The 12,417-nt window shown below is 25.7% G+C and overlaps 1 protein-coding gene across 2 annotated transcripts; it reads right to left on the bottom strand.

The window, feature by feature from the left end:
* Window positions 1–2,344: 2,344 nt before the first annotated feature.
* LOC126900547 (ras GTPase-activating protein-binding protein 1) lies at window positions 2,345–12,221 on the bottom strand. 2 transcript variants are annotated; one of them, XM_050676349.1, is made up of 10 exons: window positions 11,943–12,221; window positions 10,705–10,860; window positions 10,177–10,477; window positions 9,124–9,366; window positions 8,451–8,661; window positions 6,466–6,611; window positions 4,259–4,433; window positions 4,043–4,185; window positions 3,452–3,598; window positions 2,345–2,984 (listed from the first exon to the last, which is right to left on the bottom strand). In XM_050676349.1, exons 2-10 carry the CDS (start codon window positions 10,800–10,802, stop codon window positions 2,790–2,792), a joined length of 1,659 nt encoding a protein of 552 aa, XP_050532306.1. In that variant the 5' UTR covers window positions 10,803–10,860; window positions 11,943–12,221; the 3' UTR covers window positions 2,345–2,789. The 2 variants fall into 2 exon arrangements, with proteins under 2 accessions (XP_050532306.1, XP_050532308.1); XM_050676351.1 differs by having other exon boundaries at window positions 12,141–12,156.
* Between the last annotated feature and the right edge of the window lie 196 nt (window positions 12,222–12,417).

Raw genomic sequence — 12,417 nt, 5'->3', positions numbered from 1 at the left:
ATACTTTTTAATATTTTCATCAATTTAACCGGATAAAAAGAGTTTAGTATATAAGATGTACGTTCCATAATTTTAATACTGTTGGTTGTTTTTCATAATTATCATGAAATTACAAAATGTAATCACACACTGTACCTAGTAACTGATAAAGTGAACAAGTGACACAAAGGAAAATAATGTCCATTAAGACAGCGTGGTCAACAATAATTTTAGTTTTTTTTATAAAACGATTTATTGTCTATTTCCCTTGAAATTCCAAAGAGGAGCACTACATCTCACGAGGTAGAAGTCTCACGAGCAACTGATTTGAATGTATAATATTATTTTTATTTTTTTACGCCTTATAGACCATAGTGACCTCTTCCGAAGAAGGAGGTTTCTTAACTCCGAGAAGAATGGTTAGTGCATCGCCAGAGAAAGGGATGACGACTCTAATTACCGAACTGATCTCTCGCTCAGCAAATGAAGGCGCCGCATTACCAACTCGGACAAACCGTCCCTCTGAATATATAATATAATAAAAAAATCTATGGTTTTGCCAGGGCGACTAAAAAAAACATTAAGCTACTTTGGCAAGTACCATGAGGTCATAAGATTATGGACTTAATCAGTAGTTGCAGTTATCATATCTATAAATAGGTTGACGAATAAAATCCCACTCATCAAACAAGACATATTCGTCAATCGATTTTATAAAACGTTGATCGGTTTGGTATTCGGTGTCAAAGAGCAGTCTGCTTTTTAAGTTGAAAGTTACTTTAGAATAATTAAGAGCAAAAAACCAAAAAGTACAGTGAAAATCTCATAAAAAAATAATGTTGATCCATACACTTTTCAATATGTCATAGCATTATAAAGTTAAAAATGTAAAAAATAAAATCGAGAATTTTCACACAATAATAGCATTCGGTAGCCATTTTCACCATGAAGATAAGATAAAGTCCGAAATTTTTTTTTTTCATGATAAAGCATATTACATTAGCTTTAATTTAAGATATATATAAAAGTGTCAGACCTTCCGGAACATTTTCAAAATTTAAGTTAAAAAAATTAATTTTTTGTGAAAAAGTTGTCATTTTAAATCCCCCCTTGTGGGCAGGTTAAGGGTTAAATTTATGAAAAAAATATACCAAATGAAAGGTAATGATATTATGCATCTATATAAAAAAGAATTATATTGATACGTTCATTTTTGAAAAAGTTATGGCACTTTTAAGTAAAAAAAATAGAAAAATTTCGAAAATTAGCGATTTTTAAATTTGTAATTTTTTTGGAGATTTCCCCCATTTACATGGAACGAGGGAATTTTTTTCAATTTTTGAGAGTAATGTCTTCGACTAGATACGATTTGTGATCTTTTGACGTATCATTGAAAGAAATCGGTTCGGTGAGAGCTGAGAAAAAGTGGTAACAGACACAAAAAAAAAAAATAAATAATAATAATAAACACATCTTAGTAAAACCAATACCTTCTCAGCTTCGCATCGAAGCTAAAAGTGGATTAAGACATAATCATTTGTTGCTGTAGAAAACTCATTTTAACTAAATTGTGCCTTACAAGAACCACTCACTATCGTATTAAGGTTCATTCTGACTTTTATTAAAACGAGTAGTTGTTAACTTCCTTCATATAACAAATGTTATAATTGTTTAAAGTGGAACTTTTATCATTTCTGTTAGTTATTTCTTTTTTAGAAATTCTATGTATTCTAACATTAAATCTGATTCACTGACTACAGTAAAAATTATTTATATCATTAAAGAAAACGCAAAAACAAAAGTTTGGTAAAAAAATCATACAAATTTATTTATTGATGCATTTTTCTTTTTAATTACACTTTGTTTTTAATATTCTTACATTTATAAATACTAGGAACGATCGTAAATGCCTCTTTTTCTTTTTATTATTGAGTACACATTTTCAGCATATATTAATAATTAACTTTACTTTTTTTTCATATCATACATTCACATCAATAACCGACACTTATAACAAAAGGAAAAACAATAGAATAAAAATAAAGTATGTAGAGGTTTTTAAATATGTTTCCAAATAATAATATAGTAAATAAACTGTTAAAATAAATGAATATATAGTAAGGAAAATACATAAAATTTGCATGTTATTCCTAAGCCAAGGAAGCCCTACTATGAATACCATAGAAAATTTTTAGTATTAAGACAATTTTACCTCTTGCTTAATACATATGTACATAAAAAATAAATAACTAAATTACAATTTCATTTCGTTTAAAGAAGTAACAGTTAATTGGTATTTGACAACAAATTTCAAAATAGATTGTTTATTATATATAACATTCAAGGTAAGAAAAAAAAATTTAAATATTATAAAATGTTTTTTAATCATTCTGTTATTATAAATTAATATTTTGTTTTTTTACACAACATAAAGTAATAAGAATATATATCGTAGGCGAGGATTTCATTTACTTTTAATTAAAATGATAAGAATACATGTACTGGGAAAAAAATTTTAGTTTAAACTTTCTTCACTTGACTAGTTCTCGATAATATTCTTGATGCAAGATTTTATGATGAGCATTAACTTTATAATTAAAGCGCTATAAAAATGGATACATAATTTATTAAGGAATAATAATAATTATAAATGCAAAGAAATAAAATTTTTAACTATCTAGAAAAAATAGTGTATAAAAGTAAAGTCTTTTTTTTTTTTAAATTTTGAACAGTGTCTCTCTGTAGAAGGATTGTTATCTGGTCATTTTGATGATTTATCGAAGTTGTTTACATAATAAAAAAGTTTTACATTAATTTTGGCGCCTAAAGGTGTTTCTAGGGCCGTCATTTTGGTTTCTATTGAAACTTCCACGACCACTTCCAGTTCGCATACCACCCCTTCCAATATTACTGTTATCTGAGTTTGTAACTGAACTTCTAGACTTATTTTTCTTTTCTTCTACATTTAGTTTAATATCACCATTTTCATCAGGAAACATGATAGGCTAAATATATAATATACATTATTATTTTATAATAATCATAAAAATAAAATAAAAGTATATTAGCTCACTATTATTAAATAGAAATATTATATGGAATAATAAATTGACATTTAATGGTTAACTGCATTTAATTTTTTTTTAAATCTTTTGATAAGAAAAATGTGTAAATTAGTTTTCTAAAATTTGGATATTGGATTGTAAAATTTTTTTTATCAGTACCTCCCCCTATAAGAGAAGTATATTTGATTACTATGAAGAAAATAAAAAGCTTTAATGTTTATCTCAAAATTTAAGTTAATAGAGAATAGAGTAAAAATAAAATGTTGAACATATAAAAATATAAAAATAATATAAATATTGTTGTTTTTTGAGAATTCTTACAATTTAATATTTAATTTTTCAATATATCAAAAATATAACTATAATGGTTTTTTAATAATTCAACTGAAAATAATTAAAATTCTTACCCGACTTTTAAGTACTTTTTGAGCAGTTTCAATGCTTTCAAAGATAACAAATCCAAAATTACCATTTGTTGATGGATCACCACCAGTCTTACTACCTCCTTTCATTATTCGTACATCCAAAAGGTTACCAAACTTTTCAAACAAGTTCTAAAAAACAATATTTGAGTTATTAAGTCAGATTTTTATATAAAATATAATATTATTTAAATTATTTCTCTTGGACAAATTCAATTGACATATTTAATAAATAAGAGCCACTTTTATATTTTAATTATAAAGTATGTGTGTAATAATGTGGAACCTATTTTAAATAATGTTTGAATAAGATTTTTAAAGAAAAAATGATTCCTAATTTTATCAAAGAATAAGAAAATTCTAATAATAGATGTTTCAAAATTATATTATTTTGGTTAACATCCAAACAAATTTCCAGTATTAATGCTCTCCTAAATTCTAGAATATGAAGTAACTATATTATTTCACATATTCCATTAAATATTTAGTGTTATACTGCTGTACATTACAAAAATTTATCTAGGAGGTGCAATATATAAAATTTACAATCTTGTAAATAATTTAATCTAAATATACCCTTAAATCGTTCTCTTGGACATTTGGAGGAATTTTTCCAATGAAAAGTTGCTGATCATCTGATTGGAACATGCCATTATATGATCCTAGTTGGTTTCCTCCTCTGTTTACTCTCGAATCATTACCAGGTCCATTATTATACCCTATTAAAAGATTTTAATAGTTATAATTTATTAACAAAATCATTTAATTTTGTGGATGTTATATGAAACAAACCATTGTCACGACTGTTGAAAGTATTACGATTAGATCTTTCATTCATATTACTTCTCCCACCAACACCACTTCTACTGTTATAAGTATTGTTACTTCTAGTATTCCTATTCATACTGTTTCTCTGTTCATATTGATTATTACCAAAAGTGTTGTTTGAGTAATCATTGTTTCGAACCTAAAAGATGTTCAAATTACAACTATTAACAAAATGAAAGATTTAAGAAGATTTTTTTTTTTTAATATTGAAACAATTAAGTTAAAAGGAAATACTCATCAAAATTAAATTATAATTATAGCTATTATTTAGAGCTTGTGAGGAACTATTGATTTTTTTAAAGGTTTTTTAAGTATCTATTTATAAATAAATCTTAACCTTTCTTAAGTAATTTTACATTAGCATCAATACTAACATGTACAATTTTTTGAAAAATCTCCAAAAAAATATAATAATTGTGTATATTTACAACTTTAAAAAAATTATCTAAATTTATCTTGAAGTTCAACCATAGAAATTTTTAAAAGGGCACTAAAGATTGTTAATTAGTGGTTTTTTTTTATCATGTTTTCAGATAGTATTTTTTTTTAATGAAAAAAAGTTATGGCAGTTTTAAGTAAAAAAATCTAGCACAGGGAGGGCGCGCCACAGTGGTGACATGCCATAGTTTTCACTGTGAAGACAATATAAAGTCTTTTTTCCATAATAAAGTATATTACATTAGCTTTAATTTAAAATATATATAAAAGTGTCAGACTTTACGAAACAATTTCAAATGTTAAATTGAAAAAGTTCTACTTTCTATATGCATTTTTCAGATTTGAAACCCCCTGTATATAGGGAAGTAGTCTGATTTAAAAAAAAGTATGTCGAATGAAAGATGTATATAAATACTACTTCTCATGAAAAAATTGTTTTGATCCATACATTTTTTAAAAAGTTATAGCATTTTAAAGTAATAAATGTAAAATATAAAATTGAGAATTTTAACACAAAAATAGCATTTGGTAACAATTTTAACCGTGAAGACAAAATAAAGTCCAAAATTTTTTTTTATCCATAATAAAGTACATTACATTAGCTTTAATTTAAGATATATATAAAAGTGTCAGAGTTTCATAAACATTCTCAAAAGTTAAGTTGAAAAAGTAAATTTTTTGTGAAAAAGTTATCATTTTAAATCCTCCCTGTGGGCAGGTAAAGGGTCTGATTTATAAAAAAAATACACCAAATGATAGGTAAAGACATTAAGCATTTATAAAATAAAATTATATTGATTTGTTCATTTTTAAGAAAGTTATGGCAGTTTTAAGTAAAAAAAATAGACAAATTTCAAAAATTAGCGATTTTTAAATTTGTAATTTTTTTGAAGGTTTCCTCCATTTACGGTGAACGAGAAAAATTTTTTCAATTTTTGAGGATAATGTCTTCGACTAGATACGATTTGTGATCTTTTGGCATATAGTTGAAAGAAATCGGTTTGGTGAGAGCTGAGAAAGTGGTAACAGACACAAAAAAAAAAAAACCACATCATAGTAAAACCAATACCTTCTCAGCTTTGCATCGAAGCTAAAACAAGATAGTGTCTAAAGCATGAAAGAATACATTTGAATAAACAAAACAGTTATTTATTAAAATTTTGAAATGGTGGTGTATCCAAGGTGGTTAAAGAATCTATAGCTCCTTCCCCTTTATAACTATTTACAGTATATGAATTTGGTGCTATGAAAAGTATGTAATAACTTATATTTTGCTTATTACTAATAAGCCAAAATCTTTAGTCCCCTCTTGAAAAAATCCTACATACGCGCAATACTGTTCAAAATAATAAACAAAATAAAATTACCTAAAAAATGTATTATTTAATATTCATCATAAACAAGCTTTTAAAAAGATTTTATAATGAAACATAGTTTCACCATACAATAATTAATAAAATGTCATAGGTTTTCTGAAGAGGTACTTGATAGATTTTTATTCTACTCCAAGGCTGATTGTCTATAATTAGAAAGTTTTCTTATTTAGGCTGATCTTTTAACCAGCAAAGAGTTACTATGATCAAATATTAAATTAGTGATTTTACTGTCAATACATAAACAACATTGTCTTTTAAGAAAATTTCATTGAACATTTAAAGGAAGAAATAGTACTCTTTAATAACTATTGATAAACTGTATTTGATTATACTTAATTATATATATTAAAAACTTACAGGAGAAGCTGACTTTGGTAAAGACGGAGATGAATAAATCTGAGCAGGTGTAGGCTGAGGAGTTTCAGAATGAGCTTCAGTAGATCTTCCACCAGATTTAAACAATTGGGCATACAAAGGTTTCGGTTGATCCCCAGGAGAAGAATCTAAAATTATTTAATTGAAAATTTAACAACAGAATTTTAATAGAAATAATCTTTTTTAATAATCAAACATGTGTACATTAAAATAGGTGACTTATAAAAACTGAAGTTTGAGAGAAAAATTATAATTTCATCATATTAAACTATGTAGGCAATACTTTATAGAATTGTATTGATTTTAATCCGAAAAAAATGTAACCAAAAAAAAATTTTTAAATTATAAATATTTAGGATGATTACTCAAAGGTAAATTGTTATGCTAGTAATTTTGTCATCATGTTTACAATAAGAGAATATTCCACTGTTTATCTATCAAAAGTATTCTATTGTATCATTCTGGGCACAGTAAAATACTAAAAAGTAAAAAATAATGAAATAAATAAGAATAAACATTTTAGAGCCCAGACAATTAAATCTTTTATTTTTCGTTTGATAAAAAAAAAAATAAGTTAAGGAGTTCAGGCCAATAACTTTGAAGCCCAGGGGGTCTATTTTTGAATTTTATATTGGTGTACTAATCTTTTTAGTATACTAAAACATGACGTTTCAGTGCAACTATTAGTGTGAAACTAAAAAACCGTAGTTTTGAATGTTGGTATGCTAAAAAATATTTATTAGTGTACTAAAGTTTTAGATGATCTTTTTAGAGTGGTATCTGCCACACTAATTATGATTTTAGTATACTAATGTTACTGTTATCATTCATATTTATATGAAAACTTATATATTTATAACGTTTTCAAATTTATTTAATATTAAATATTAAAATGGAACACTTTCTTAATATAAATTATGTGCAAGTTATTAGTAATTTAGAAATAGTTGAAGATAATGGCCATTCAACAATGAAATTTCGTTTAGCGGAGGATCCGATCATTGGTATGTTACAAAACAAATTACAATATGTAAAATTATCTATTTACATTAATAAAATGTTATTTTCTGTAGTTTTGTCCGAAAGGGCATTTATACAAAAATTTAGACTAACAAAAGTTCTTGCATTAAATTTAATTAATGAGCTACGTCCATATTTAGAACCCCCATCGAGGAAGTCTGCTCTAAGTATAGAGCGCAAAGTATGCAAAATATTGTACAATATTGACTAAACAATAAGTAAAATTTCATAAAATTTTTGTCACAATAGGTACTAACAGCTTTACGATTTTTCGCTAGTGTCTTCTTTGGGCCAACAGTTTCATTTAAAATCTTGGTAATATTTTACCATAATAATTGGGCATCTTTCATGGTAAAAGATGGTCCAAATTTTTTAGAATTTAATTTTGGGAGTTCTGAACAATTAATAATTGTTTTTGTTCATAAGTCACACTTATTGACTTTTTTTCCCCTCCATTGTAAAACATTACACAAATTGTAATAAAAAATACTGACAAAAAACTCATGACAAATTTCTTATGGGTAAATATTGTAGTTATCATAAATATTATCAAGTATTAACTATAAAATTAATATAAAATATAGTACAGCCAATATAATTTAACATATCGCACTAATAATTATTGGTTTGAAATGACATTAGATTAGACGATGTACGATTAGTGCAAGATTTTTAGACTGATAAAAAATAAAATTCAAAAATACGAATTTCCATTAGTGCACTAAAATCATAATCTAATATTTTAGTGTACTAAAACATTCGCCAATGATTAGTCCAAGCTCAAAAATAGACCCCCAGTGGATCAAATAGTCTGCTTCTGATGAATGCATAAGTTCATATATAATTCAAATGTGCAGTAAAAAATATTTAGCTTAGTTAAAATAAACTTAAAATTATTATTTTGTTGAGTTATTTTGTAAGTACTATTCAATTAATTTATTTCTTACTTTCAATGTTTGATACATCTTTTTTGACAGATTCTTGGTTTTCTTTAGGATCTACATGATTAGATGTAACAGTATTTGTTTCATCCGATTTTTGAATTTTTGGTTGTTCCATAACTGGCGACTGATTATGATTATATGGTTGGGTCCTGGATACATTATTATTTGGTGACTTTATTGGAGCTGAGTTTTGTACTGGGGCAGTAACAGTTGGCTATTAAGGAAATTAATGGTTAGTTTGTATTTCTCTTAAGAATTAAATACACATAAAATTTTAAAGTTATAAACTAGAATATTTGAGATATGAAAACATTCTATATTAATTGTAATTAATCAATTATTCTAATTCCATTAAAAACATGAGTCAAAATAATAATAAGTATTTAAAAGACAGTGTATATTTTTATAATAAATAATAATAATATAAGAATTGGAACCAATGTGACACAATGGACAAATCATACATGTCTTATAATTGAAGTTTACATTAGTTGCTGCTAGTCCTAGGAGGGTAACCACTTTAGAATTCTAGCAACTACCATGCTGTACTTCCTAAATATGAAAAGTAACACTGTTAAAAAGGATAACTGAACTGGGACATAAAAAAACTCACTTTTAGTCAATAATATAAGAATTGTTAAGAATAAGTAGCTAAAATATAAAAATTAAGACTTACTATGTGTTGTTGAACATGAACTGGAATTTGTTCAGGTGGAAGTTGCTGAATTGGAACAGGAGTTGGTAAAATATTCAAACCAACACCATTCAGAGCCTGTCCTTGATTGGAGTTATTGTAATAGTTAACTTGATGTTGTGGTTGTTGAATAACTGAAGTTTGCTCAACTTCTATGTTTTCTTCGCCGTCAGACTGTCCAGAGTCAGCTTCTTCATTCATATCTTCTTCATTTAACATAACATCCTATACAAATTTTTAACAAATGATAATTTTTTTAAACTTTTAACACAATAATACAATATTAAATATAGTAATTTTACAATACTCATACAATATATTTAAAAACAATTAATATAAAAGTAAATAGTAAATATAGAAATTAATAGTACCTAGGTTCTATAAAAAAAAATCCCACCCTTAAAATATTGTAAACTTGAGTTTTTCAATTAAAAATATGTTTAACTAGCTAAAAAATAAGAAAATTATCATACTAAAAATAACTGCTCCTTATTACAACTTATAAACCAGTATTTTAAGATATTAGCATTTTTATACAAGGTAGGATGTGTAGTATGGTTTATTAATGCCTACAGATAGAAATAAACAAATCACTTCCAGTCATTAGTCTAAGTTAATAACAATCAAATTACATTTCCAAAAATTGTTATCAACCAATCATTTTATAAAAATAGAAGAGATAGATCAAATTGTTTTCTGGAAATTATAAAAAGTATGATATTTTTAACTTATGAAAAATAAAAATTCTACTATATTTTATATTGTAATATTAGTAATATAAGAAATTGTGTTGACCATAGTTAAACAATATTCCTGTATGCACTATCTCTCTATATAACTAATTTATTGAACAATTTTTAGCTATAACATCTCGTTAAGATATTTAACACTACTTTAAAAATTCTTATCCATGAACATTCAAAATAGATAATCAATGAAAAAAATCAATATTTTTCATGGATAGGAGAATTATTCAACCAATATATGTATTTATAACGTTTTGAAAGATAAATATTCATCAAATTAATTTAATACCTGATAACGGAAAATGTCATTGTGAACATAATACTTCTTAGGAGACTGTGCAGCCAATACAAAAGTTTGGGCAAAACGACGCATTGGCTGTCCACAGTTGGACAACTCCCCAGTAACATGAACTACAACACCATTACCAAGAGTGTTTTGTGAATCAACTTGTAAGATTTTAGCATGACAATCGCGAAAGTTTAATTCAGTTACTCGTTTATGTATATCTTTCTGACCAATACTAGGTGTCATATCACGACTATATGGTTCTAAACCACCATGCACAAAATATGACTCGCTGCTATAAAACCTAAAAATTGAAATATACTTTTAACAAAATTAATAATTATAAATAAATAAGAAGTACAACATTTTTAATATTCCTGCTGCTACTCAATAGGAATAAATAAGAATTTTCTTTGTTTATATGCAATTGAAACTAAGAATAAGAATAATTGATAACCAATAATAACAATAAAATATATAGGAAAACTCATGTAAAATAATTTAAATTTTCATATAGAATAATATAATTACCTGTGTAAGTAATGTGGAGATTGATTCAACATAGTATAATATTGACGAACAAATTCACGGCCCACACTTTGTGGGTTAGGACAACTATCAGAAACCATCTTATATTGTTTGTTCACTCAAAGATTATCAAGCATCAATTCTTTACAAGTAAAATATCTGAAATTGTTTTAATTGAATTATTATTTGTATGGAGTAGACAATTATTAATATAATTGATAGTTTATCAAGTATCATTAAAAAATACTAACAGAAAATGATTAAATTTCTTCTTACAGAAATTCTGTTATTTATAAATTCATTATTCCAACATAAATTAAATGACAAATATAAAATAATTTAAAAAACCTAGTCACTATAATTAATTATATGGTTTTAAATATTAAATAATACAAATTTAAAAAAATATAAATTAACCAAATACCAATAAAACTAGAGGATTTAGCAAGTTGATGTAAGTTAAATTTTACTTAAGTAAAAATTCCATAACAAAACTAGCCACTAATGTAATATGAATATTTACATCAATTAATTATCAGTATTAATTCACTAAAAAATTATAAAATTTTTAGCTATTTAAATGAGCTTTAATTAAGTATTTAGATATTTAATTTAAGAATAAAATTTTTACTGAAGATTGAAAAAATAAATAAATTTTAGAAGTTAGTTAAACATATTTAGGGAAAGCTTATAAGCAGCTAAAAATAATTACATTTGTAATAATAAAATATTTATTATAAGTTGTGACCAAGATACTAACATTATTTTATCACAAATTAAAAGTAGTAAATTGAATACTTATTAATAATTAGGTGCCCTTGAATTAAAAAATTAATTCCCCAAAAGTTATTATTTTTTAATTATTTCACGATAGTGTATTTAATTTATCAATATTTATAAGAGATTAAGGTAAATTGCCGGTCGTTTAATTAAAAAATCAACAGTTATTTAAATTTTAAACAGAAATAAATTATAAGATAGTTATTATTCCACAAAACTAAAAATGTTTATCAGAGATTATGAAAGAATATCAAAGCATGCCGTGGCAAAATATTTATGTATTTTTTAGGGTAAAATATAAGACCTTGAAAAATAGGTAACAAACATGATGATAAACGTGATTAAACAACGTGTTTTTGAACAGAATTCAAATAATTAAAAATTTGCTATGCCTTTTGCAATGATTGTCATGGGTGCACTTCCGAGTTTGGTTCGAGTATCTTTGATACTTAGTTACTTACTAAAACTTGATGAACCACGGGGTCTAGGCGAGTATGAAAACGGCGCCAAATGTTTATAAACAAAAGAAAACTGTATCGTTAAGATAACGATGTATTTCTAATTTAGACGTAAACCGAAAGTTTTAATAAAAAAAAATTCAATAATGCTAACACCACACACGCAACCGAACTAATAATGCGACGAAAGCAAAAGATTGCCTCGGATAGAAGAAAAAATTCAATTGTAAATCAAGTGAAAAACCCGTATTGAAATCAACATTGGAGACAACAAAAAAATAACCCTTCACAAACTAGTGTCGGCTATATTCGGGTGGTATCGCATGTACCGCGGCCCGCCGACTTTAGTTTGATAACAGTGTATACAACCTTTTATTCAACAAATTCTACCAACTGTGAAACCATTTTTACGATAACATATACTACAGAGTAGCCTTTTCACCGAAAATCAATCAAGGCAAGGTGACAATCATGGTCC

Source organism: Daktulosphaira vitifoliae, unplaced genomic scaffold (assembly GCF_025091365.1).
Source record: "Daktulosphaira vitifoliae isolate Bord-2020 unplaced genomic scaffold, ASM2509136v1 Scaffold_3, whole genome shotgun sequence".
NCBI lineage: Eukaryota > Metazoa > Arthropoda > Insecta > Hemiptera > Phylloxeridae > Daktulosphaira > Daktulosphaira vitifoliae.
Note: the sequence above shows the minus strand (reverse complement) of the source record. Positions and strands in the feature narration are given on the sequence as shown.

Coding starts and splice junctions, on each gene's coding strand:
- LOC126900547 (XM_050676349.1), bottom strand. CDS start 10,802: ATGGTTTCTGATAGTTGTCCTAACCCACAAAGTGTGGGCCGTGAATTT. Junction 8,662..9,123: donor TTCATGTTCAACAACACATA/GTAAGTCTTAAT, acceptor TTTCCTTAATAG/CCAACTGTTACTGCCCCAGT. Junction 4,186..4,258: donor TTTCAACAGTCGTGACAATG/GTTTGTTTCATA, acceptor ATCTTTTAATAG/GGTATAATAATGGACCTGGT.